The 25,603-nt window shown below is 59.5% G+C and overlaps 3 protein-coding genes across 4 annotated transcripts in view; 2 read left to right on the top strand and 1 right to left on the bottom strand.

The window, feature by feature from the left end:
- The window catches only part of FAM20C (FAM20C golgi associated secretory pathway kinase), a 32,181-nt gene extending 16,777 nt beyond the window's left edge, over positions 1–15,404 (top strand). The window contains exons 4-11 of one of the 2 annotated variants that reach the window (XM_043455425.1): positions 6,201–6,293; positions 6,628–6,743; positions 8,269–8,562; positions 12,471–12,651; positions 13,210–13,319; positions 13,477–13,558; positions 14,085–14,144; positions 14,583–15,404. In XM_043455425.1, the coding sequence (XP_043311360.1) occupies positions 6,201–6,293; positions 6,628–6,743; positions 8,269–8,562; positions 12,471–12,651; positions 13,210–13,319; positions 13,477–13,558; positions 14,085–14,144; positions 14,583–14,832 (1,186 nt within the window). In that variant the 3' untranslated portion in view covers positions 14,833–15,404. The remainder of the gene's footprint in view (positions 1–6,200; positions 6,294–6,627; positions 6,744–8,268; positions 8,563–12,470; positions 12,652–13,209; positions 13,320–13,476; positions 13,559–14,084; positions 14,145–14,582) is intronic. The other variant, XM_043455426.1, reaches the window with a different exon arrangement.
- LOC122433023 lies at positions 6,750–8,262 on the top strand. Its single transcript, XM_043455427.1, has 2 exons — positions 6,750–7,391; positions 7,496–8,262. Exons 1-2 carry the CDS (start codon positions 6,936–6,938, stop codon positions 7,718–7,720), a joined length of 681 nt encoding a protein of 226 aa, XP_043311362.1. The 5' UTR covers positions 6,750–6,935; the 3' UTR covers positions 7,721–8,262.
- Positions 15,405–22,496: 7,092 nt separating the features above from the next.
- Positions 22,497–24,894, bottom strand: LOC122432907 (inorganic pyrophosphatase-like). The gene is given in 3 exon segments (XM_043455206.1): positions 22,497–22,674; positions 23,941–24,490; positions 24,493–24,894. Coding segments are annotated over 3 exon segments (1,095 nt in total). The 5' UTR covers positions 24,860–24,894.
- Between the last annotated feature and the right edge of the window lie 709 nt (positions 24,895–25,603).

The raw sequence follows: 25,603 nt of genomic DNA, 5'->3' as shown, positions 1-25,603 counted from the left end.
GACGCGCAATCATGTGCGTCCTCGGTTTGGATTTGAGAAACCAGAGGAGAGATGTGGTGATGGAGGCAGACCTAGGACCCAAGAAAGCCGGGCGGGGCCGGAGTGGTCCACACCCCCGAGAGAGTGGGACAGGGCTGGAGTGATCCGCACCCCAGTCCCTGGGGTGGGGGTGACCTACCCAGGCCCTGATTTTGGGTCCTGGTCCCCAGAACTGCAGGACACCCCCCCCCACTGTAGTCCCAGTGCTTGGAAGGAGGAGAGGGCCTCCCCAGAGGCGGTGGGGAGACAGGAGCTGCTGGGTTCTGCGGTCTGCAGACTCCCCCCACCCTGCCACCTCACCTGGGAGGGGGTCCAGTCAGACTGCCTGCCCCCGAACCCTGACCGTGCGAGCCTGTGTGGGTGCGGCTCTGGCGGCAGCGCTGGGCTCTGGAGAGTTCTGCGGAGGCTGTGCTGTCATCTGCAGTTTACTCGGGGACCCGGGGGAGGCCCTCGGGAGCCCTGCGCTATCTGTGGGGACCTGCAGGGGTAGCTCCCCACCCGCCGCCGCCACCTCACCAGCCCTGGGATGCTCCCGTTCCCGCCTGACGCGCGGCAGGCCCCGCTGTCTGGGCCTCAGCTTCCGTCCTGAGCTCAGGCACCTGGGGGCCCTCGGCACAGGCGGGGACACGGGAAAGACGTGTGACAGATGTGTGTGCCCTGAGCACAGGTGCTTTCTTTCCAGAGTTTGACCTGAGATTAGCTGCCCTCTCTCTTGCTCACCGCGTGGGAGTGCGTGGCCCCGTCCCCCTCTGCACAGGCTGGCGGGGTGGGGCGGGGTGCGCGGGGCTCTGCTCCCCCCTGCAGGTGTCCCCCCTCCCGAGCCACCGTACCTGCCACACTTCACAGAGGGCGTCAGGGGCGCACCCGCTCCGTCACCCTGGCGAGGGTGGCAGCCAGGGCGGGCCTGGGTGGGCAGAGCTTCCCCACCAGTGTTCCTCCCAGACGTCCAGGGCAGAGGGGCCCCCGCCCGCCCGGGACACCCCCAGCCTCGTGTCTCAGCCCGGGATCCCCATGGGCTGGGCCCTGCGCTGGGGCCCCTCTGTCTGCGAGCTGGACCCCCTCACTGGCTGTGTCATTGCCTACAGGGCGGGAGACACTCTGCGTCACAGCCCAGGGAGTGTGCTCACAGAAAGCCCTCAGCAGGGCACTCTGCTCGGAGGAAGAGCCGGTTAAGTGTTGGCTTTTGTTCCTTCACAGATTCTGGTCATAAGCTGCCAATTTACTCTATTTTTAACCAAAGCAAAAGTTCTCTGTTTTCCCACAAGTTGAGGAAGGCTGAGATGCTGATGGTAACAGTGGGAACAGCCGGGGCGCTGCTCCTCTGCGGAGGGGACAGTGGTCCAGCAGCGGCCCCGGGGGGCACCACGGTGAAGCCCTGTGGGAGCTGGGGCAGCACTTCGCAGGGACTAGATGCACCCCCCAGGGGGCACGTCCTCCCCAGGAGCCAGGACCTTTCTTGGGGACACAGGGATGGTTTTTGCTGCTGAACCTCTGGGGCTGTGGCCTCTTCTCCCCTGTGAGCACAGACGCCTGACCAGGTGGCTGGGGGCCAGCACCTTCGACCCTCACTCTGCCTGGAGGTAGTTCTGATCCCTGAGGAAATGCAGATTTTCAGGCCCCACAACTGGAGCCATGTCTGACTTTGGGAGCCCAGAAGAAAGAGCCTCGGACACCCAGTTCCTGACCAGGGCCTGCCCTTTCCAGCTGTGTGTTTCTGCAGACCACTTGTGTCATTAAAACAAGAACAGGGGACTTCCCTGGCAGTCCAGTGGTTAGGATGCCATGCTCCCAGCGAAGGGGCTTCAATCCCTGCTTGGGGAACTGAGATCCCACCTGCCTCTCAGCAAAAAATTAAAAATAACCAAAAACAGGGACAACGGTCAGAGCCTTGAGAGGCTGCCCAAGGATGAATCGTGCAGCCCAAGGAGGGCCCACGAGGCTTCTGTGGAAACAGAGGCGCCTTCTCTCAAAACCTTCTGCGTCATTTCTTAAAAGTGTGGTGGTTTCAGCATGACCAGCTCTGGAGGAAACAGACCGAATTTCACAACCTTTCCAAGGTTGCTAAATCCTGTGTCCTTTGTGTTGCTGTGCTGTTGCCAAAGATTCCATATTCGTCTCCTGATGCTGCTCTGAAACATGATCACAAGTGTAGTGGCTTAACGCCACACAGCCCTAGTCTCTTACGGTTCTGGAGGTCTGAATCTAAAATGGATCTGTGGGCTGTGGGCTTCCAGAGACTCTGTAGGGAGTTGGCTTTCTGCTGAGGGACGCTGGAGAAGGAAGCAGACCCCCTCCCGGAGCCTCTGTCTTCAAAGCCATCAATGTTGCCTTCCTGCCTTCAAGTCTCCCTGCGCCTCCCTCTTTTAAGGACACTTTTGATGATGTTGGGCCCATGGAGATAATCCAGGATAATCTCTGCATCTCAAGATCCTTAACTAGATCACATCTGCAGAGTTCCTCTTTCCATTTAAGGTAGCATGTTCATAGGTTCTGGGGATTTAGATCACAGATTTCCTGGGAGAGGTCAGCATAGTAGTCAGTCTCACTTTAGTCTGAACAAGCACAATCGGGTATTATGGTGCTTTCTTCTGAGCTCAAGGAAGTCCTTCTAAAGGAAAGGGCTTGGCCGTGGTCCTCTGGAGAGGCAGGAGAGGAGGACACGCACGAGGCCCAGAGCACTGGCAGGGTTTCACGGGCCTGGGGTTTGAAGGTATTAGGGTGCCCTGCAGAGCCTGCTCTCTGGTGGCCTCTCTGAGCCAGGAGGCGTGTGACGTTCTGAGGCCTCCTCATTTCCACCAACTTCTGTCTGTCTGCCCCTTCTCACCCTGTCACCACTGCCAAGGCCCTCTTTCACTCCAGCGGCCACCTAACCCATGGTTTGCCTTATTCCTCAGTTGCTGTTTTACCAGGAAGTCAGCCTTAAGGCTTTTCATTTCTCTGCCGCGCAGGCCCCAGGCCGGGGTGCCGGGCTGACCTCCGAGGCAGTGTGGGGACTCCAGGTGTTGCCTGCTCTCCGTGGGGGTGGGCCCCAGAAGGCTCCTCCTCCCAGGAGGTCCCGGTTGCAGGTGGGGGGCACTGCCATCAGCCCCAGTCCCTCCCAGTGAGCAGAGGAGGACCGCACACCTGAGCTCTAGGGAACGCTGATCTCCACTCCCCCGGACACCCCCTCCACCCGCTCAGGGTGAGCCGCGGGTGCCCAGCCAGCCCCAACTCCAACAGCACCTCCTGTTCACATCCACACGCCCCCCTTCCCAGGAAAAGGCCTGTGACGGGCCTCACCCCACGCCTCCCCTCCCGCACCTGAGCACAGCTTCTGCCAGGGCACCTGAAGGAAGAAGAGGCTTCCAGGTGACCTGGTTCAGCCGAGTCCACTCTCCTGCCTGGTGCGCTGGGTTCAGTACTTTTCCAAAGTACCTGCTGCTCCCCAGCGCAACCCAGAAAGTGGCAGAAAAGTGGGCAGACAGATGAGGAAAGAAGCCCTAGTCTCCCCAGAGGAGTCAGTGCCCTGGCCCCCGGCTTCCCACGGACACTCCCAGGTTGTGCCAGGCTCAGCAGCTGGGCCCTGGACACGCCAGCATCCACCACCCACCCCCCTCCCCACACACTCACAGCCCTGAACCCCGTGGTCTCCTCTCAGGCCTGGGCTGCTGGAAGGGCATCCGGCAGTGGGTAAGCAGAGCTGCCTTCCCGTGAATGGCCCAGGGACGAAGGTCACTGGGAAACCCCCAGGTGGGAGACGGGAAGGAGCAAGGAACTGTTCTGGAACCTGGTCACAGAGCCTCCAGGAAGTGTCTGGTCTTCTCCCAGAGCCATGGGCTCAGAGCCACCTGCATTCCAGATGACCTCACTGGGGTGAGCCAAGGTCAAGGCAAGGGACAAAGGCCAAAGCGATAGTGGTGGTGGTGACTGAGGACGGAGGTCCTGCTGAACCGCGTGGGGCTGGGGAGGGCAGTGCAGGCCACACCCAGCAGACTTGGTGACCGGAACCCTGGGACGGGGTGGGGAGCCCTGGGCGGGGTCTGAGGGCCCGCTGCACCGCACTTTTTAAAGGGCTCTGTTTGGAGGGCTCTGCGCCACAGGCTGGCAGTGAGTTCTGACATACTTTCCAACAAAAATAATTCTTAATTCCACAACAGACTGAGAAAATAAAAGGCCAGGGACGTGTGGGGCGGGGTTTGCAGGCGACTGGAAGACGCCTCTCGGAGGGGGCCGTCCTGAGGTCTGCATGCTCCAGGCGCACAGAGGGTCTGCAGAAAAGAAACCTGCTGAAATCTGCACCACCCCTTTTCCAGTTAAACTCTGGAGAACCAGCGCTGTGTAGACAGTGCTCAGCTCAACCAGGGACTTGGGTCAGCAGCCGCTTTCAACCTCAGAAATGCCCAGCCCGCCAGCAGCTGCAGACACAGGGCCGTGGGCTGCTTCCAGCGAGGGAGCTGCACTTATTTGGTTTGAACCACAGCGTCTTCTTAAAAAACTGACTTGCCAGCATTTAAAATCAGGATATTCCACCAAGAAACCCGGACTCGGTCTCCACGAAGTCTCAGAACCTTTGCTAGTGTGGCCTTCCCTTCTGCTGGGTGCCCTGCAGCCCCCTGTGTGCCAGCCCCCTCCAGGGTCTGTGAAGGAGAAACCCACACCTGGGGACAAGGTGGCCTGCACCTGGGCCACGAGCAGCCGTGCGTGTAACCCTGTGAGTCTCACAGAGGGCCCGGGGCAAGGCCAGGCTGCCCCAGCCAGAGTCCTGCCCTGGCCAGTGTTACCCCTGCTGGAACTGTGAGCAGTGGTCTCTTGCCAGTCACAAGCTGGTTCCTGGAAAAGCTGATTCAGGTGACATTCAGGGAAGCGTGGAGGAGGGTGTGTCCTGTCAGGTGCTCTAAGAGCACAGGGAGTGAGGGGCCCACCAGTGGACGTGCAACCTGCCGGCCTGAGCCTCACATCCCGAGGGTGGCTGTGTGGTCCCAGCACCTGCGCACGTGTGGCTGGCGGTGCTGGTGGGCGGATCCGGGGCTCTGGCCGAGCCTTGCTGCGTACCGGGGAGGAAGGCCTCAGACTGGGGAGCAGGCTGGGGAGCGTCACCTGGAAAATGGGCTGCATCTCCTGGGCTGGTGCGTTCCAGCCTGGCCTTGGCCTCCGCCCTGAGGGGAGGTGTGGGCCAGGCCACAGGAGGCTGGATCCGTGTTCCCAGCTCGGGGAAAGGTTGTGACCTTTGCAGATTCTTGTAGCTTGAGGGCTGCGCTTCCTCCCGGTGGTGCCTTCTGAAGAGAGGGTCCCGGCGGTGGAGGCAGGCCCGAAGCAGACCTGGATCTCATCCAGGGAGTTTGTTCGCTCCCGCTCAGCCTCGGACGGGGGCAGGTGTCCCCATGTGTGAGGTTAAACACCGGCTGTCACTGTGTTTGCAGGGTGACTGACTTTCGCAGGGTGACGTCCGCCCTTCAGCACTGTCCTGCGCATGGCTGGGTGGGGGGGCTGCCTGCTGCTCACGGGGGTGCCCAGGATATCAGAGCCGTGGGCTCCTGGACCTCCTCAGTCCTCCCGTCTCGGGGGGATGTGGGGCCCCGGCAGGGCCGGGCTGTGCTCCCCTCACCACACGCGCACACGGAGATGGGGCGGCCGGCCCAGCGGGGCTTCCTAGAGGCTTGGGATGCGAGGGACGGGGTGGCCGTGCTCACTGTGGGCCAGGGGAGGCTTGGGAAGGAGCCACCTCTGAGGAAGAGGCAACAGATCGCGGTGAGAGCTTAGCCGGCAGGTCTCACGCGTACAGAACACGGTGCCTGCAGTGAACCCCATGGGCCAGGCTGCAGGCCTTGGCAGAGCTTTCAGGGTGCTCACATGCGCCCCGTAGGACCTTTACCCAAACTCCGAATTCCTCTGACTGAGGACTGAATTCCTTGGACTGAAGACCCCTTTTATGCTGGGAGCTGCAGGCTGGTGGGGAGGGGAGGCTGACTGAGCTTGGGGAGACTCCAAGAAGGCGTGAGACCTCTGCCTCCAGCAGAGCAGAGGCCTCGGAGCAGGGCCCTCCCCGTGACTACATTTAACACTTGCTCCCAGGATCCCTGGGAGTCTGATAGTCAGCTTCTCGGAGCTGCACGAGCTACGCCCCTTTCCACTGGGAGGATTCAGCCATGAAAACTCCTCCTGTCTTGTCCTGTTCTCTCCAGGCAAACAAGGGAGCAGGAGACGCCTCCCGACTTCTTCTACTTCTCTGACTACGAGAGGCACAATGCGGAGATCGCCGCCTTCCACCTGGACAGGTGAGTCCTCCCTCAGGCACGCTGTGTCATCGTCACCGTGCAGGCACAGGCTGCTGTGGGCTGGCTGTCAGGAGTAAGGGCCAGAAGACCCGGGGTGTCCACTTCTCTGGAGAGACCCAAGGTCACAAGTCCCACAGAACGGCCCTTCCTTTGGTGGCCCCGGGTCTGGGGTAGCTCTGCGGAAGAGGGCAGACTTCTTTTGGGCTCGGCGGGGCCCCTGGCTGCTGGGGAGGGGGGGAGGTTGGGGCCTGACAGAGGAGAGCAAGTCCATTCAGATCCGGTGGAGCAGACAGAGAGCACGAGGTGAGGACGCCTCTCCCGGTCCTTCCGCCAGGATCCTGGATTTCCGCCGGGTCCCTCCCGTGGCCGGCAGGCTGGTCAACATGACTAAGGAGATCCGAGACGTCACGAGGGACAAGAAGCTGTGGAGAACCTTCTTCATCTCCCCAGGTGACCCCCTCCCCAATGAGCTCCCTCCCCAGGTGACCTCAGCTCCCTCCCCGGGTGACCTCCTTCCCCAGGTGACCTCCCTCCCCAATGAGCTCCCTCCCTGGGTGACCTCTTTCCCTGGGTGACCCCCTCCGAGTGACCCCCCTCCCCGGGTGACCCCCTTCCCCGGGGGGCCAGGACCGCCCCTACCCCATGAGTGGCCTGGCTCGGCGGCTGTGTGCACGTCACCCTGGCCCAGCAGCTGTGTGTGCGTCACCCTGGCTCAGCTGCTGTGTGCACATCACCCTGGCTCGGCTGTGTGTGGGTCACCCTGGTTCGGCTGTGTGCGCATCACCCTGGCCCGGCGGCTGTGTGTGCGTCACCCTGGCCCGGCGGCTGTGTGTGCGTCACCCTGGCCCGGTGCTGTTGCGCATCACCCTGGCTCGGCTGTGTTGTGCATCACCCTGGCCCGGCGGCTGTGTGTGCATCACCCTGGCCCGGCGGCTGTGTGTGCGTCACCCTGGCTCGGCTGCTGTGTGCACATCACCCTGGTTTGGCTGTTGTGCATCACCCTGGCCCGGTGGCTGTGTGTGCTTCACCCTGGCCCGGCGGCTGTGTGTGCGTCACCCTGGTTCAGCTGCTCTGTGCAAATCACCCTGGTTCAGCTGTTGCGCATCACCCTGGCTCGGCTGTGTGCACGTCACCCTGGCCCAGCAGCTGTGTGTGCTTCACCCTGGTTCAGCGGCTGTGTGTGCGTCACCCTGGCTTGGCTGTTGTGCATCACCCTGGCCCGGCGGCTGTGTGAGCGTCACTCTGGCCCGGCGGCTGTGTGCGCGTCACCCTGGTTCAGCTGTTGCGCGTCACCCTTGCCCGGCGGCTGTGTGCGCGTCACCCTGGCCCAGCGGCTGGTGTGCGCATCACCCTGGCCCGGCGGCTGTGTGCGCATCACCCTGGCCCGGCGGCTGTGTGAGCGTCACCCTGGCCCGGCGGCTGTGTGAGTGTCACCCTGGCCTGGCGGCTGTGTGCGCATCACCCTGGTTCGGCAGCTGTGTGTGCATCACCCTGGCTGGGCTGCTGTGTGCGCGTCACCCTGGTTCAGCTGTTGCACGTCACCCTTGCCCGGCGGCTGTGTGTGCGTCACCCTGCACCATGAGCCCTAAGTCTCAGAGCTGCCAGGTGGTCTCACTGTTCCCAACACCACCCCTGGTCTGGGGAAGATGTTGCTACCAAAGACTGAGGTGAACTCCCAGCCTCCTGGGAAGTCTTCTCCAGGTGGTGCAGCTAGAGTGGACCTCTGTCCTCTGGATGCCCCCAGATTAAAAACACCCCGTAAAGACCCTGCCGTGGCTCAGGGCTCTGTGGGCAGGGCAGCCTCACTGCTCCTTGGAGGGTTGGCACTGCCCCGCCCTTGGGCCTGCCCACTCCAGGTGCACGAGGCCCCGACTCCATGGTGTCACCCTTCAGCACATACACGGAGGAGTTGTCTGCCCGCTTGTGTCAGATCTGACCCTTGGGGCTCCCTTTCTGACCACCCCCTTTTGGCCAGGTGCCCCCTCCCAAGGCTGGACCACGAGGAACCCCTCCTACATCCTGGGGCTTTTGTCGCTTGTATTTCGTCTTGGAACATTTTGCATTGTCCCAGTGATGCCGGCACAGTGGAGTGGAGTGACCCAGCTGGGCCACCAAGACCCCACAGGGTGTGGCCCTGTTCCCCGACCCCACAGAGACGCCTCAGCCGTGCCAGGCACCTGCCCAGCCAGTTCACACAGACAGAATCCACACGAAGCCCTGCACTCGCCGAGTCTAAAGATCCGCTGGCCCAGAAGCCCCTTCCTTGTAGGTCAGCACACTTCTCGGCCTCATGATGAGCTGGTCAGAACTCAGCCCTAGTTCCGTCAGGGGACGTCTTTGTCACCCGCTGCTCAGGGTTCCTCCTCTCCGAGCCCATAGAGAGGAGAGCAGGATGGGATCCCCGTGGCAAAAGGACTCCATCCCCTGTGAACAAGTGTCTGGCCCACGTGACGAAATCAAGGGCCCGGACGAGAGCGTTGTTGGGAGGGTGTCTGAGGTCCTCCCGGCCACCCTGCCTGGGCCCCGCCGGCCTGTGGGGGTGTGTGCCCACCTCGGTCACGTCCAGGGGACACAGCCTCACACAGCCCCCAGTGGCCCCCCATCCCCACACCCCAGCTTTAAATGGTTTAGTTGCCACTTGGAATCTGAGCGGTTTCGCTACACCTGGAGCGTCCTCACAGCAAAGGTGACCGGTCCATCCCTCGGGTCCCCTCCCAGCCCTGCGACTCCCATACAGCCATAGCCCGCCTTCCGGCCGGAAGGGACTGCTTCCACCGGCCTCTCGCCGGGGGGCGGGAGCACTGGGCTCTGTCTCTCCCGCCGTGGCATGACCCTGAGTCACCAGTTCCGCAGCCTGTCCAGTGTTTTCTCTTTGGTTTCTGAACCAGTTGATGATACCGAGCAGAAGGGACAGAATAACTTGTCGCAAGGAAGGGGAGGGACTGAAGTCTGAAATCTCAAGAAATGGACACGAATCAAGGAGTTTCTCTGCTGGATTTCCCTTCCTCTGGGGCCCAGGGGCCTCATAGCTGCGCCCCTGCCATGTTCCTAGAGCTGTGTTGTCTTACGGAGGTTTGTAAAGGAGCAAGGGCTCCTTTCCGTGGTCAGCAGACAGTCATTTGTTAGTCTAGGCGGGTGATCTGAGATGCTGGCGACCCGCCCCACCCTCACACCCGTCCGCACCCAGGCCCGGGTCTCCCTGGTCTCCTGAGCACCGGCGGATGCCGGCGTCTGCGGGCACTGACACCCCCCTCGCCCCGAGCAGCACCATCGCTCAGCCCGGTCAGTCCCAGAGGCAGGACTGCGGGGGCCCCAGCTCCCGCCCGCTCTCCCAGGCCTGTGGGTCCCCGCTTGGCATCCGGGCCCCACCTGGATGCGCTCCTGCACCCTGTCCTCGGAGCTGCTGGCTTCCGGCTCAGCTCCGCCTGCTGCCTCCGACACCCGCCCTCTCTGCCCAGACTGTTTCTGTTCCCACCGTCTCTGCTCCGTCAGCCAGATTTCTCCCCGAGAGCCTTGGGAAGCATTTGGTTTTCTCTTAAGCAGCAGCAGGCTAACAGGAACCAGCTTTGATCTCACTGTAGAAAATGAGGCCTGTTCAGATTCTGTTTGGAGCGTTTCTGCTTTGCTGGCATTTCTGCGCCCGTCGGGGGGTGTAGAAGCACACCAGGAGGGCTGCAGAGGCAGAGTTTGCGGGAGGCCAGTCCACGCCACTGCCTCCAGCCTCAGGGCCCTGAGTAGCCCTGCTCCAGGGTCCGTCAAGATCAGGGAGACGTGTGCAGCCCGCGGAAACTGGGGTGTCCGATGGGCTGAGAGGTGGGGGTGGCCGGCCAGCCGGGGGCAGCATCGGGGGGGGCAGTGTCAGGTGGGGGCAGCCGAGTGCCCGTCACCGCAGGACTGAGTGGGGGCCCGCAGCCAAGCCTGTGTCTGCTGTGCGACACCTTTATCCTGCTTTCCTGGTGACTCCGTCACCACGTCTCTTATCCCGAGATCAGCCCGCATCCTCCTGCGCATCTCTAGGCCATGGGCGGTGAGGTGCACTGGGGCGGGGGGGACGGCGAGGGGGCGCGGCGGATGGGGAGAGGGCGTCGTGCACCCCCCAGCCTCTCCTGCCCCTCCCCGCCACTCAGCCACCTTTAAACCAACTCTTCCCACGCTGGCCCGGGACTGGTGGGGTGGTCCCTGGGCCTCTGTCACTCTGCGGATAGTGTCCAGACTCCCGCCGGGGGCCAGACGGGTTCCCAGAGCTGACAGACCCCTCCCCAGCAACCCCACCCCTTGTGACACCCCCCACACACCCACGGGGCGTCGGAGATGGGCAAGGACTCACCCCTCCCTCCAGCAAAGCCCCAAAACATTCAGAGAGGAACCGGCCTGGATTCTCCGGGACCCTCAGGCTGGCAGGCTGGGACCCCTGATCCTCAGAGACAAGGGCCCTCCCCAGGGAGCCCTTCCTGTCTGAATCCTCGGGTCCTCCCCACCGTCTGGCCTGCTGCCCTGAGCTGCCCTGGGCGTCACAGTCAAGGGGAACGGGCACTGCCTCCCCAAGCCCAGCCTCTCCACGCGCGAGGCGGGCTGTGGGCCGCCCCTCTCTGCTCCCCCGGTCAAGAGCTGCATAGCCCCGTGTTCCGAAACCGAGGCTCAGCGGGGTGAAGGCCCTGGCCCCGCACAGGGCTGCAGAGCCCCACCCTGACGGCCCGGTACAGGCAGGGTTTGGGTTTCTGACTAGGAAAAGGCTGTGGGCCCAGGAAATGCCTGTCTCTTCACATGACTCCGTCTAAAGCCAGCTTAGGCTTAGGGGTTACAGATACGAATTCCAGGGCTCGGAGAGGATTTTCCTCCTGAAAGCGGGGCTGAGATTGAATCGTGTCGACACAAGAGACCTCAGGCTGAGCGGTCTTTGATCTGCCGGGTCTGCAGCAGTGGCTGCAGGACCCTGAGGTGCAGGGTGGGGGCAGGTTTTGCTGTTGGCGGGGCGGGGGCCGGTGTGGAGGGGCTATGGGCTCGGGGCTTGTTTCCCCCTCAAACAAAGGCAGTGATGGAGCGCGAGAACACGGCTCCGTAGGAGAACGACGCACAGACTCACCCGCCGCCCCGCACAGGGGCGCTTCTCAATCTCTCCTCTTGTGGGGATGTGACCCACACGTCTCAAGTCCAGTGTTTGAAGTGTGCAGTTCAGTGGTTTTTAGTGCATTCTCCATGTTGTGCAACAGTCCCCACTGATTCCAGGATATTTGCTCACCCTGAAAGAAACCATCACTGTTCAAAGTCACCCCACCCTCCCCTCCCCTCTGCTCTGAGAGCCTGCAGCTTCTGTGTAGGTTTGTCTGTTCCCAGGGTTTCAAGTGCACGGTGTCTGGCTCTGTCTGTAATGTTCATGGTTCATCCATGCGGTGTGCCACTTCATTCCTTTTGTGGTAAATGCTGTCCCATGTTTCAGACAAGCCACGCTGACTCGGGACGGTCTGCTGGGAACATCTGTGTCTAGTGTCTGTGTGGGCATGTGCCCGGGAGCTGGATGCCCGGGTCACCGGTTCTGTATCCAACTTTCTGACTGTTTTTCATAACAGCTGCACCATTTGACATTCCCACCACGGCTGTATCAGGGTGCAGCCAATTTCTCCACACCCTCAACAACACTGGTTATTATCTGTTCTTTTCATCAAAACTGTCCTAGTGGGTGAGAAATTGTGGATTTGATTTGCATTTCCCTGGTGACTCACGGTGCCCAGCATCTTTCCCTGTCCTTGTTGGCCATTTCTATATTTTCTTTTGAGAAGGATCCTTGAACTCCTTTGCCCATTTACAGATTGGGTGATCTTTTTATTACTGAGACGGAAGGGTTCTTGTGCAAGTACTGGGTGCTTATTTGGTCACGATTGCAATCATCTCCCCCACGCTGCCTCAGTTTGGAATGAGGGCCTTTTGCAAACGACTGAACAGAACCTCCACAGACCCCAGGCTTACTTTGGAGGGTGATGAGGAAGAACCCAGATTCCGATCTGAGCTCTGTGTCCCGAGCCATGTGGCCCTGTGGTCTGCAACACAGGGCTCGGGCAGGTGGCTGAAGTCCAGGGTGAGACTGTGGGAGGGCCCCGCCCGAGGAGGGATGAGTCTGACACAGTGCCAACTCGCAGACCCCGCCCAAGGGCCCCAGCTGACTGCCCCCTCCACCCACAGCCAACAACATCTGCTTCTATGGGGAGTGCTCGTACTACTGCTCTACGGAACACGCCCTGTGCGGGAAGCCGGACCAGATCGAGGGCTCGCTGGCCGCCTTCCTGCCCGACCTGTCCCTGGCCAAGAGGAAGACCTGGCGGAACCCCTGGCGACGCTCATACCACAAGCGCAAGAAGGCAGAGTGCGTTGGGGGCGCGCTGGGCCGGGGCCTCTGGAGTCCCGCCTCCCCAGGGTCTCGGGAGGGCTGGTTTCTGCCTGACCTGCAGCAGAGAACGAGCCAGGGGTCTCGTCCACGCCAGACAGTGTGAGCGGCAACAGCTAGTGTGAGGCTGCCAGTAATCAGAAAGGGCCTCTCACACAGGAACTGGGGGCCAACTGCCCCCTGGGGTCTCTCCACGATTGGACGAGGCTTCAGATCCCTTCCCTTCTTGAGAGAGACGCTGTTCCTCCAGCTATGGAGACATCCTTGTGAGTGTGCTGTCCCAGCCCATCCACACACATGGCCTTCCAGTGTTGTGGTTCAGTCACCTTCCGGCCCCATGCTCCTGTTGATGCAGCCTCAGCCCACCGCGGGCAGCTGTCACTTGCAGAGACTTCACTCTGCGGTGACACCTTTTCTCACTTGGGCCCCCTGGCTGCCCCGTGGATCCGCTGTGCTGAGCCGGGCAGCCCCAGGGGGTGGCTTGGGCCTCCTTGTCCTACAGAGAAGCCTGCCCTTCTGATGCCAGTTCCCCTACAGGTGGGAAGTGGACCCTGACTACTGCGAGGAGGTGAAACAGACACCCCCCTACGACAGCAGCCACCGCATCTTGGATGTCATGGACATGACCATCTTCGACTTCCTCATGGGTACGTCCAGGGCCCCCGGCCTGCCCGGTGAATGCCCAGCTCAGGTCCAGCCGCCGTGGTCTTGCTCGTACTCGGTGCTCCCCATGTGGAGGCCAGACGGGGAGGGAGGGCTCGCCTCCGAGCCTCGCGCAGGCTCCCAGCAGGCCTATCCCCACAGGAAACATGGACCGCCATCACTACGAGACCTTCGAGAAGTTCGGGAACGAGACATTTATCATCCACTTGGACAACGGGAGAGGGTGAGTCCTTCCAGGCACCGCGAGGGGCCGCTGTCCCCCAGCCCAGACACACCCAGGGGGCAGGCGCTCCGTGGGAGGGATGCCCTGGCCTCTAAAGGCCCCTCGGGGTGACCCAGGGCCCTGGCCAGGGCTCCTGTGAGCTGTGGGACGGCCTCCAGAGCGGGTGTGTGTGCAGGGCTCAGGTCCCTCTGGCGGTCAGAGCTGCAAGTGCCCAGACGCCTGGGGGAATCAGCTCTGGGCACCTGGGCACTGTGTGGGGGGCCCTCACCCCACCCCTATGGCCGGAGCTGAGGCTGCCCTGCCCTCGGGCCTTGTCCACCCAGCCAGGCCGCGGCCTGTCACCATCGAGTGTCTGCTCGGTCCAGCGGCCAGATGGCTTCTGAGCACCTGCCTCATCCCAGGCCCTGCGTCTGGGGCTGGGGACAGCAGGATCCGGGCCCCCCAACCAGCCCAGGGGTCCTCGCGGCCTGGCAGCTCTGCCCACGTGTCCCCCGCCCACCCCCCAGCTCTGCCCTTCTTCCATCAGGTTTGGGAAGCACTCTCACGACGAGCTGTCCATCCTGGTGCCTCTACAGCAGTGCTGCAGGTACGGCCCTGCCCCTGCAGATGCCCCAGCCCAGCCCTCCCGCAGCCACGGGCCAGACTGAGCCTTCCCACCCCACCAGGTGGTGCCCCTCCCAGGACCCAGCTCCCTGTCCCCACAACGGCCCGCCCTCCATGCAGAGGACAACACCGAGGCCCCCGGCCCCTACTCTCCCACTATGTGACTCCCGAAACCAGCCCCTCCCTTTAACAACCAGGGAGACAGGCCGTAGGGCCCAGCCTCCTGCTTCGCGTCCCCCTGGCCCAGAGGCTGAGCCGAGCCGTGGCTGCCTCCTGCCCCGCTCCTGCTGGAGAGGATGGGGCCTGCCGGACCCCACTGCAGGCAGGACCCTCCCCAGGGCCCCCGAGGCCCATCCGGGGCAGGGGTGAGGGCACAGGCAGGCTGCTCCTCGGGCGCCAGCCTGATCTCCGTCTCCGGCAGGATCCGGAGGTCCACGTATCTGCGGCTGCAGCTCCTGGCCAAGGAGGAGCACCGGCTGAGTCTGCTGATGGCCGAGTCCCTGCACGCGGACCGCGTGGCCCCCGTGCTGTTCCAGCCGCACCTGGAGGCGCTGGACCGGCGGCTGCGCATCGTGCTGCGGGCGGTCAGGGACTGCGTGGAGAAGGACGGGCTGCACAGCGTCGTGGAGGACGACCTGGGCCCCGAGCACAGAGCCGCGGCCGGGAGGTAGTGAACGCGGGCCGCAGCCAGGCCAGCCGCCCGGGACATGAGCCCGCATGGGCAGACGGCTGCCGGGGCACGTGCCTCACTTCAGACCCGGGCAGCCAGGGGCGCACGCTGTGCCCACGGACAGAGGCGGCCTGGTGGTGGGCCAGCACCCTTTTGTACGGAAAGGAAGCCTTTACTTACGATTTTGTATTTATACCTGGTGTAAATGTACATACATAGAGATGTCATCTGTACAGACCCTGACCACCCCACAGGTCACATATGGGGGCCACCCAGCTGGTCTAGATGGTCCTGAGAAGGGCTCCCACTCTGGACTGAGCTCGCAGTAGAAACTCTTCTCCCTTCTCGGGGCCACAGGAGGCTCCCGGGGCCCTCACAGACTCGCGTCAAGGGATGAACACCGCGTGGGTTTCGAAGTGAAGGACCAGCCGTCCCCCAGCCGCCGCGCTGACCTCATGGCACTGTCTGGAGCTGGTGCACATGCGACCGGTCATGCGGCTGGCTACCTTCAAGGCATTTTCGTGGAATAGTTTGCAATGTGGTAAAAGTGCAATAAAGATTCAGCAAATATGAGCTAGGGCCTCACTGGCATCTGCGTCCCTCAATTCCTGCTGCCCGGCAGCCTGTCCACCCTTGAGCACGGCCAGTGTCCGTCCTGGAAGAAGGGGCTGCCTGTCCCACGCCTGGTGTGGTTGCTTCCAGGGAACTGAGTGCAGCTCCCCGAGTCTCTCCAGGGCTGGCATTACGTGGGCGCTGTGTTCACCCGCAGGAGCTGGCACGCACTGGGGCTGAGCCAGGGGTGGCCGGAGAGACCCAGCCCCCCAGGGCCCCGCTGACAGATGCAGGGGGTCAGAGCATCTCCTGCAGGCAGACCGGGCCCTGGAGGAGCCTGCCGGCCAACAGCTCACCCGAACCTCGTGTTCTTCGAGCAGAGAAATCACAGCCCCTGTGCCTTCACCAGAGTTCCCTCACCTGTCCCCTAACTGTCCGGGCACACAGATGGGGGCCACGTGGGGACTGAGGGAGGAGACGGCCATCCGCAAGCCGGGAGAGAGGACCCACCAGAAACCTGGCCTGGTCTCCAGCTCCCAGAACACAGAGAAGAGCCTGCGTCTAGACGCCCCGTCCGCGGTGTTCCGGTGCAGCGGCCTTTGAACCCGGGTCCCGACCCAGAGCTTCCCCGTCCGCCAGAACTCCCTGAGCTGAAGACAGAAGGAGGAGGGAGCGGGGGATGCCTGCTCTGGGGGTGGCCAGGGGGAGCAGGGACAAGGCTGTGGTGGTTACGTGTGTTTAAATTCGTGCTCTCCCCAGTAAGAGTCTCTCCAAATCCAGAGTCACCCCCGCTTTGGGCGGAGAAGAACACTCGCAGAGAAAGATTCTCTCAGCCATGGAACGTCCCTTCCCAAAGGGCAATGTCCACTCCGTTGTTCCTCAAAGTGATGGCCACGTCAAAGGGGCACACTTGGGGGGCATGTCCTCCCCCCCAGAGGGGACGCAGCCTCAGAAAGGAGGCCCTGAGCTCCGCGGAGCTGCCCCAGGGGGCTCAGAGCTGGGCAGCAGGTAAGCCCTGGAGACAGCTTCGCTCAGCCTCAGTGCAGCCGGGACAAAGGGCCTCAGTCCGGGACTGGCTGGGAGCCCAGCACAGCCGGAGGTGGGGCCGGCCGGCCAAGGGGCAAGTTGGGGGCGGGTGGAAAATCACTCGGTCGGGAGCTCCCGGTGAAGGTGGGCTGGGGGTCTCCGGTCCACCTGAGTTAACAGGATTCTTGTGAAGACTGGGTGATGCACTGTCAGACCCTAGAGAAGCCTCACTGCAAGGGGTTCCCAAGGAGTCTGACGGACACCCATCTGGTAGGACAGTGTCTCGTCCCCTCACCACAGGGGGCACGGTCAGAGGCTCAGAGCTCGGGCAGGCCCATGAGGCCGCCCCCCGGAAGCCGGGAGGTGAGGCAGGACAGATGGACATGCAGCGAACTGACTGTGCACACACACCCTGAGGGCCCGCAGATGCTGCTTGGTGGGCTGGGGGCGGGGAGGAAGTCAGGAAAAGGGGAACGGCAGGGGGGCCTGGCCCCCCCGGTATGACAGTGAAAGGCACAGAGCGGGCTCAGACCCAGGAAGAGCAGGACGGAGGAGCCCTGGTCAAAGTGAAGACAGGCCTAGGGACAGGTGACGTCTGGGTGACGGTCACGCCAGGAAGGAAAGACAACAGGACAGTCCACTCGGCCGTGATGAGCTTCCCAGTCACGGCCACGTCAGCGCTCGGCGCTCTCTCCCTCAAAAGGAGAATGTGATGCAGCTGAACTGAAAGGCACTGGGGAGACCCAAGGCCTCTCTCAGGCAGGAAGATGGGAGGTTAAAAAAACAACAAAAAAAAGGGAAGTTGTAAAACTTGCAAAATAAAATGTTTGCCATTTAGAAACGTGGAGACAACGTGCAAACAAGACATGACAGCCCAGCACACCCGGGGAGACGAACACAAAGTGATCTCTCTGGGTCTTTGCTTCAGCAACAGGGGTGACGTGGGCAGGGGTCCACTCTTTTCCATGATATGATCGGATGTTATTTGACTTTTGAAACTGGATCCGTCTATTCAGTCAGTTAGTTCAGTCTTTCAGTCGTGTCCGACTCTTTGTGACCCCATGGACTGCAGCATGCCAGGCCTCCCTGTCCATCATAAAGTCCTGGGGTTTACTCAAACTCATATCCATTGAGTCGGTGATGCCATCCAACCATTTCATCCCTCTGTCATCCCCTTCTCCTCCCACCTTCAATCTTTCCCAGCATCAGGGTTTTTCTAATGAGTCAGTTCTTCGCATCAGGTGGCCAAAGTGTTGGAGTTTCAGCTTCCGCATCAGTCCTTCCAATGAATATTCCAGTGATCTCCTTTAGGATGGACTGGTTTGATCTCCTTGCAGTCCAAGGGACTCTCAAGAGTCTTCTCCAACACCACAGTTCAAAAGCATCAGTTCTTCAGCGCTCAGCTTTCTTTATGGTCCAACTCTCACATCCACACATGACTACTGGAAAAACCATAGCTTTGACTAGACAGACGTTTGTTGGCAAATTAATGTCTCTGCTTTTTAATATACTGTCTAGGTTGGTCATAGCTTTCCTTCCAAGGAGCAAGTGTCTTTTAATTTCATGGCTGCAGTCACTATCTGCAGTGATTTTGGAGCTCAAAAAATAAAGTCTCTCACTGTTTCCATTGTTTCCCCATCTATTTGCCATGAAGTGATGGGACTGGATGCCATGATCTTAGTTTTTGAATGTTGAGTTTTAAGCCAGCTTTTTCACTCTCCTCTTTCACTTTCATCAAGAGGCTCTTTAGTTCCTCTTTGCTTTCTGCCATAAGCGTGGTGTCATCTGCATATCTGAGGTTATTGATATTCCTCCCAGCAATCTTGATTCCAGCTTGTGCTTCATCCAGCCTGGCATTTCACATGATGTACTGTGCATATAAGTTAAATAAGCAGAGTGACAATATACAGCTTTGACCAATATACTCCTTTCCCAATTTGGAACCAGTCCATTGTTCCATGTCTGGTTCTAACTATTGCTTCTTGACCTGCATACAGATTTCTCAAGAGGCAGGTAAGGTGGCCTGGTATTCCCATCTCTTTAAGAATTTTCCACAGAATGTGATCCACACAGACAAAGGTTTTAGCATAGTCAATGAAGCAGAAGTAGATATTTTTCTGGAATTCTCTTGCTTTTTCTGTGATTCAGGGGATGTTGGCAATTTGATCTCTGGTTCCTCTGCTTTTTCTAAAACCAGCTTGAACATCTGGAAGTTCACAGTTCACGTATTGAAGCCTGGCTTGGAGAATTTTGAGCATTACTTTGCTAGTGTGTGAGATGAGTGCAATTGTGCAGTAGTTTGAACATTCCTTGGCATTGCCTTTCTTTGGGATTGGAATGAAAACTGACCTTTTCCAGTCTTGTGAATTTTCCAAGTTTATTGGCATACTGAGTGCAGCACTTTAACACCATCATCTTTCAGGATTTGAAACAGCTCAATGGAATTCCATCACCTCCACTAGCTTTGTTTGTAGTGATGCCTAAGGCCCACTTGACTGCATTCCAGGATGTCTGGCTCTAGGTGAGTGATCATACCATCATGGTTATCCAGGTCATTAAGATATTTTTTGTAAAGTTCTTCTGTGTATTCTTGCCCCCTCTTCTTAGTATATTCTGCTTCTGTTAGGTCCATCCCATTTCTGTCCTTTATTGGGCCCATCTTTGTTTTCCTCTATTTCTTTGCATTGATCGCTGAGGAAGGCTTTCTTATCTCTCCCTGCTATTCTTTGGAACTCTGCATTCAAATGGATATATCTTTCCTTTTCTCCTTTGCCTTTCACTTCTCTTCTTTTCTCAGCTACTTGCAAGGCCTCCTCAGACAGCCATTTTGCCTGTTTGCATTTCTTTTCCTTGGGGATGGTCTTGCTCACCACCTCCTGGTACAGTGTCATGAACCTCCGTCCATAGTTCATCAGGCACTCTGTCTATCAGATCTAATCCCTCAAATCTATTTGTCACTTCCACTGTATAATCGTAAGGGATAAGATTTAGGTCATCCCTGAATGGTCTAGTGATTTTCCCTACTTTCTTCAATTTAAGTCTGAATTTGGCAATAAGGGGTTCATGATCTGAGCCACAGTCTGTCTATTACTTTGATACAGATTCAAACAGCAGATAAAGCTGCTGGATGGGAGGAGAGGTGAGGGCAGGGCTGAGCCATGAGCCGGGCGAGGGCCCCCTGCCTGGTCCTGTGTGCGTCTCGGCGTGGCTGTGCAGGAACCTGAATTCCAATGTGCCCAGTTCACCATCTGAACCAGTGCCCAGCCGGGCGAGGGGACTTTTCCTAATTATCGCGGGAGTGCCTGGTGCCTGGGACTCAGACTGCTGCGGGGGGCCAGGGTGGCGGAGGACACAAACAGGCCAGGAGAGGCTTTCAGTTAAATCCCTCTCTGGGAAGCCGGCTTCCCCACGAGATTTGGGCGGTGTGCTTGGTCACAAGTGTTACGGGACAGCACCTGCCACAGGGCCACGGAGAAAGTGGCAAGAAGTCAAGCACGACTGAAAAAACAAATGGGGGGAAATCCAAACAAAAGCCCTCCGTGGTCAGCCTAAGAGCTGGTTATGTAGAATCAGGGGGCAGGAGCTGGCAGCCGTCTGAGGGCAGAGAGCACTTCCTGAATTAAGCAGGTGAGTGGACAAGTCAGCCAGTGCCTGGGTGGGAGGCGTGCGCAGCCCCTGCCCCCTGGGTCTGAGGGATGCAGGGTGTCCGTGCGGCTGCAGAGATGCAGGTGGGGGGCTCAGCATCTCTCCCAGCCCCCACCCACAAGCCCGAGACAGAGGACAAGGAGGCCCCTGGTGGACCCCAGCCCTGCCCAGAGCCTCCCCACCTGGGAGCAGGCCAAGTGTGCAATTCTTGGGGCCAGCCCCCAAAGGCCACGCCCAGAGGTGCAGGCTGCTGGATTCAGGGGCCCCCAGGCTCCCCTCTCAGGGTCCTGCACAGTCCCCCCTAGAAACTCTCCCTCAACCCACTGCCCCAGCCCTCACCCAGACAGAACGGAACAGAAGCAGAGGCGCCCAGAAGCCTGGGAGCAGGAAGGGCTTGGACGAACCCCACCTTGGTCAGGAGAGCCCACGCTGGGGGTCCCCAGATGCACAGAGGGGCCTTTCTTACCCTTTTAAAATTGGGGTACAGTTGCTTTGTAACGTGTTAGTTTCTTCCGTACAACAGAATCAGCTATGTGAGTGTGCTCACAAATGCCCGACTCTGTGACTCCGTGGACTATAGCCTGCTCTTCTGTCCGTGAAATTTTCCAGGCAACAATCCCCTCCTGGACCTCCCCCCACCCTGCATTGCACGGAGCCCCGCATTGCATGGAGCCCCGCGGGGCACCCCTGCGCTCTACCGCAGCTTCCCACTCCCTGTCTGTTTCAGACGCGGCCGTGCCTGTGCGTCAGCCCAGTCTCCTGATTCTTCCCACCCCTCCCTTCCCCCTCCCTCTCCAGCCCAGGGTCCACATTATTTTGTACACCTGGGTCTTTCTTAGTCTGCTTGGAGCTGGCGTTCAGCAGCAGGGGTTTGCAGGCTGGCCGGGGGCTGGGAACTGTGTTCACCCCCAGGAGGGGGCGGCTCCCGGAATGCAGCTTGAACGGGATAAGAGGGGGCCGGCGGCGGCAGGGGGCCTGTGGGCCCACAGCAGGCCGCCCAAGTCCAGAGCAGCCCCGCTGGGCTGTGGGGGCTCTGATCGGCCAGCACTCCCCCCGAGGCCTGAGCGCTGTTCCGCCCTGCTCCAGGTTGCAGCTCCCCAGTTACACTCGGTGGGACGTGCCCTGTGGTCAGTGTTGTCCTGGGGGAGCCTGGGAGGCCACAGCGGACGCGCTGTGGCTGGCTCCCTTGCACCATCTAGAGGGGACCCTGAGAAAGGCAAGACCAGCCTCCTCGGGCAGAGGCGACCTGAGTCCGGCCTGGGAAGCGCCGCCCGGATCCCTGTGTTCACGATCAGAATCCAAGGCCTCAGAAGCAACGACCTGCAGCTGCTGGCCCGATGGGCCCCTCGGCCCGCTGAGCTGTCAGCAAGCCCTGCCTGCCATGGGTTCCAGAGAGGGCTGGCTGCCTGTTCAGTGACAAGGCTCGGGCCCCGCCAGCCCCCAGGGCAGGCCCGGAGCCGGGGGGAGGTGGCCTTGCCACCCTTTTGGACAGGACGCAGTGCAGCGCCCGGGCCCAAAGACACCCATGGGGTCAATGGGTCAGTGTTCAGCAAGTGTTCAACAGGAGTTCTGTGCACTGGTAAATATTTCAGCACCGAAGAAGGAGAGGACGGAATTTATCTGGAGGGTTGACGGGCACCCATGGGCCGCAGCCCCGCCTTCCACCCTTCTGTGGGCCCCACCCCACCCTTACTTTGTTCTGACCCCAGGCGATGCTCAAAAGCCTCATCCTGGAAGGTCTCCTGGCCTCCAGCCTGAGTGACTTCAGTGTGTTCTCCCATGCCCCCCTCCCATGGCAGATCACGTGTTTCGGAGGTCGGGTCCACTTCCCACCGGACAGCGGGGCCATGTGAGGACTAGGGGCGTGGCCCAGCACCCCAGCAGCTCCACCCACTCAGCCCCCCCGTTCAGCAGCCCTGGCTGCCCCCAACTTCTGCAGGGGCGCCTGCCCCCCAGCCCCGAGCCCACGCCTTTGCAATCCTCACCCGAGCCCATGCAGACCCCACGGCCGGGCTCAAGGGTTCCCACTCCCCTGTGCGTGGCCCCCGGTGGTCTCGCTTCCTGGGATTCAGGCCTGGCGAGCCCCCTCCCGAGAGGAGTCCAGATTGATGAGGCTGAGAGGACCCCAGAGGGGCAGACGGTCACTGCCACAGTGGAGCAACAGGGCACTTCCGGTCCTCTCTCCACCTTTGCAGAGGGGGACAGCTTCTGTCTGTGAGATTTTCTATTTTCAACCTTTCTGTCCTTTATGAACCTTCTGTAACTTTTAATTACAACATACAAAAGTGTGTGAGTAAGGGCTAACAAGACCCGACAGAGGTCACATGAAGTCCCCGTCTTCCTCCTCTTCTCTGGGGTCGTCTGTGCCCGTCTCTGTCGGACGTGCTGGGGGAGGGCTGCGGGGGCTCAGGGCTGCCCTCCTGCCCAGGTGGTGCCCCTTCTTCACACAGGCCCCCCTGTGCCCAGGCCTGTGAGCGCCCACAGGCTGCCCGACCCTGGAACTGCAGCCGCGTCCTCTCCTGAAGGGCCTGGGTCCCACACGGGTGACCTGACTCCGGTGAGCTGGTCACCCTCCCGGCCCGTGGAGGGGACCGCGCGGTCGGCCTGGCTCACGGCTGTCCTGAGAAGTGAGTCAGCACAGAAAGGCAGAGGCTCTCAGTCGCTGCTGGCCTCCTGCTGATGCCTGGACCGCCATTCTCAGCGGTGTCTTGAGGATGTTTCCAGCTCACAGGCCGGAGAAGCCATTCTTCCCATTGTCAGGCCCCAAATAATGACCCAAATAATGAGTCATTTTCAGAAGGAAGCCAAGCAAGGTTCAGATGCCTAAGAAACCAAAGCACGTTGGGAAGGTTTTCTAACCGATCAGCCTTCATGTTCAATTCAATTAAACAAGTGAACAGATTGAAGCGCCTCTCCCACCATCCACTCTCTTAGGCGGCAGAAGCTCGTCCCGAGACCTTGTCTCTGGACCGGCCACACCCTGGGAACGAGACCCCCACTGGCTGGCCCTCCCTGGGCCGACGCAGATGGGTTCCGGGGGTGCTGTGCAAATCCGCACCCCCAAGTCTGGCCTTTCTAGACCATCCCCTGCATCCTCTCCTCCTCTCCCAGGTGCAGCGAGGCCCACGGGAGAGCCGGCCCTGCCCCCGCCCGTCCTGTGGGTCTCTGCGCTCCTGTGACTTCGGCAACTCTCCGCTCCAGCCTGCCGGAGCAGGCACGGGCTTTCAGGACTGCTCTCCTCTGATGCGCCTGGTCCCCTGGGTTTCAGTTGTTGCCCTGAAACCTGAGCTCTCTGACAGAGTCAAGAAAAGTCGTGAGTGTGCAGATCGCTGGTTTTCTTGCTGTGATGGGGAGGGTTCTGCTCGTCTCACTGTGTCAGGGGGGCTTTTGGATCAGCTGCCAGACCTCGGTGCCGTGGTGGTGCCTGGCGTGGGGCTGGACCAACAGCCTCCTTGTTGACGGACATCTGGGCTGATTCCAATTTGGGGAAAAGAGGAATAAAATCATTCTGAACACGTGTCACAAGTGCTTGTGAAAAGTTCTGTCTTCACTTGGGATAAACACCCAAGAGTGCAACCGCTGGGTCACATGGTAGCAGCACGTTTAGTTTTTTTTTTTTTAATTTTTTGAAACAAAATAATTTTTATTTCCTAACCCATGGCAAACATATACATCCAATATGTACTTATCTTGCATACTCAGTCACAGATGACTTCCAAACTACAACAGCCTTGATATTTAAGCAGGAACTAAAAGTTACTTTAGTTGACATGACAAATGCTCTTAGATGGATAACGTATGAATATATTGGATTGGTGACAACAGAATCTGACTGATTAGTTCTATAAATTTAAAGCTTGGAAAAGCTACTACTTTGACATCTAACACTTTCCGACGAGTGGGACGCAGCAATATCAGCGTGTGTTCCAGAGAAATCGCCTTGTTTTTCTGGTGATGGAACCACTTACCCACGTCCGTCGGTATTGTGCAGGAAGATTCACATGGTGGTGGTGAAGCACCCACAGTGGCTTTGGCGGCGGCGGGATCACCCTGGAAGGGGCGCTCAGACACCGTGGTGTTCATGCAGCTGACTCCTTTTCCATCAGTTTTCTTAGTCACTAATGCTCTCCAGTAGTCATGAGTGCTTTCAATAATGTCAATTGCAAAGTTCTTATCTTTAAATTCTTCATTGAAAGCAAACTCATTCTCAGGTTTTCCATCTGGAACCTTGTACCTCCTAAACCAATCCACAGTAGCTTCCAGGTAGCCAGGTTTCAGCCGCTTGATATCATTAATATCATTATAATTGGCTGCATCAGGATCTTCCACATTAATAGCAATGACTTTCCAGTCAGTTTCCCCTTTGTCAATCATAGCCAGAATGCCCAGAACTTTCACTCTGATAATTTCCCCTCATGCACACACCTTGCTTCCAATTCACACCCATCAATTGGGTCATTGTCACCACAACAGCCAGTGTGCTTGTCATTGTGTCCCGGGTCTTCCCAAGTCTGAGGGATGGCACCGTAGTTCCAGATATATCCTTTATAAGGGAACAGATTTGCAACATAACGGAGTTTTCCTTTCTTCACGTCTTGCTTAATTGGGTTTAAAGTGTCCTTTGTAGCAATCTCCATTTTTGCATTCAACCAGCGTGGCACTTCAACCACCATGTGAAACACTTCCTTATCTGCATAAATTGGAATATCATGAAATGGAGAGATATATTGTCCTTTTTCATTTGAGAAAGACTCGATACTTGAGGGTGAAGGGCGCACGCGCTCCTTGCTGCTGAAGCCGCTCATCCTGCCAGAGACCAGCCGCTGCCTCCGCTACTGCTACAGAGCCACAAGTCCGCACGCAGCGCCGTATGACAAGAAGTGAGCTCGGGGCCTGTGCACTGTGGAGACTGGCGCGGCCATGCTTAGTTTTTAAAGAAACAACCAAAATGTTTTCCTGAGGGGCTGTACCATCTGACATTCCCACATCCCAGCATTTTTCATTTTGACACCTGGTAGAGACGATGATGCAGAGCCCCTGACTGTGTCTGAGCCCGAGTGCACCTCAGATCCCACTGCAGGAGTCGGAGCCGGGAGGGAGCTGGCACAGCGGCCCTGGGTCCTGGGCGCCCACATCAGCAGGCCGGCCACCATCCCTGCTGGGGCAACAGGCTGGACGGAGCACAGGTCATTTCAGAGCTGCAGGTGCAGCTTCGAAGGTAGAATCTTCTGGAAGAAGACTATTCAGGTGTCCTGGCCTTGGCCAGATGCACTGACAGGGCTCATGGCCAGAATTTTGCAGACTATTCGTGGACATGCCTTTTGCTGGTACAGCCACCTTGAATCAAAGGGCCCTCCTTAGGATCCCACCTCACTTCTTGCTAAAACGTCCTCCCCCTGTCTTTTCTCCCCAGGCGCCCACCAGTGACCCCCAGAAGGGACCAGTGAAGCAGAGGCTTGGCTGAAGAGGAATTTACAGAGCAGGGGGCCACTGGGCTCAGAGCTCCACAAAAGGCCCCCCAAGGAGGATACAAGGGAGACGGCACAGCA

This window comes from Cervus canadensis, chromosome 32 (assembly GCF_019320065.1).
Source record: "Cervus canadensis isolate Bull #8, Minnesota chromosome 32, ASM1932006v1, whole genome shotgun sequence".
Taxonomy (NCBI): Eukaryota; Metazoa; Chordata; class Mammalia; order Artiodactyla; family Cervidae; genus Cervus; species Cervus canadensis.
Note: the sequence above shows the minus strand (reverse complement) of the source record. Positions and strands in the feature narration are given on the sequence as shown.

Bases quoted from the DNA above. Each gene is read 5' to 3' on its own strand.
- LOC122433023 (XM_043455427.1), top strand. From the start codon at position 6,936: ATGAGTGGCCTGGCTCGGCGGCTGTGTGCACGTCACCCTGGCCCAGCA. The intron at 7,392-7,495 runs TGCGCATCACCC...CTGGCTTGGCTG, and splicing joins AATCACCCTGGTTCAGCTGT to TTGTGCATCACCCTGGCCCG.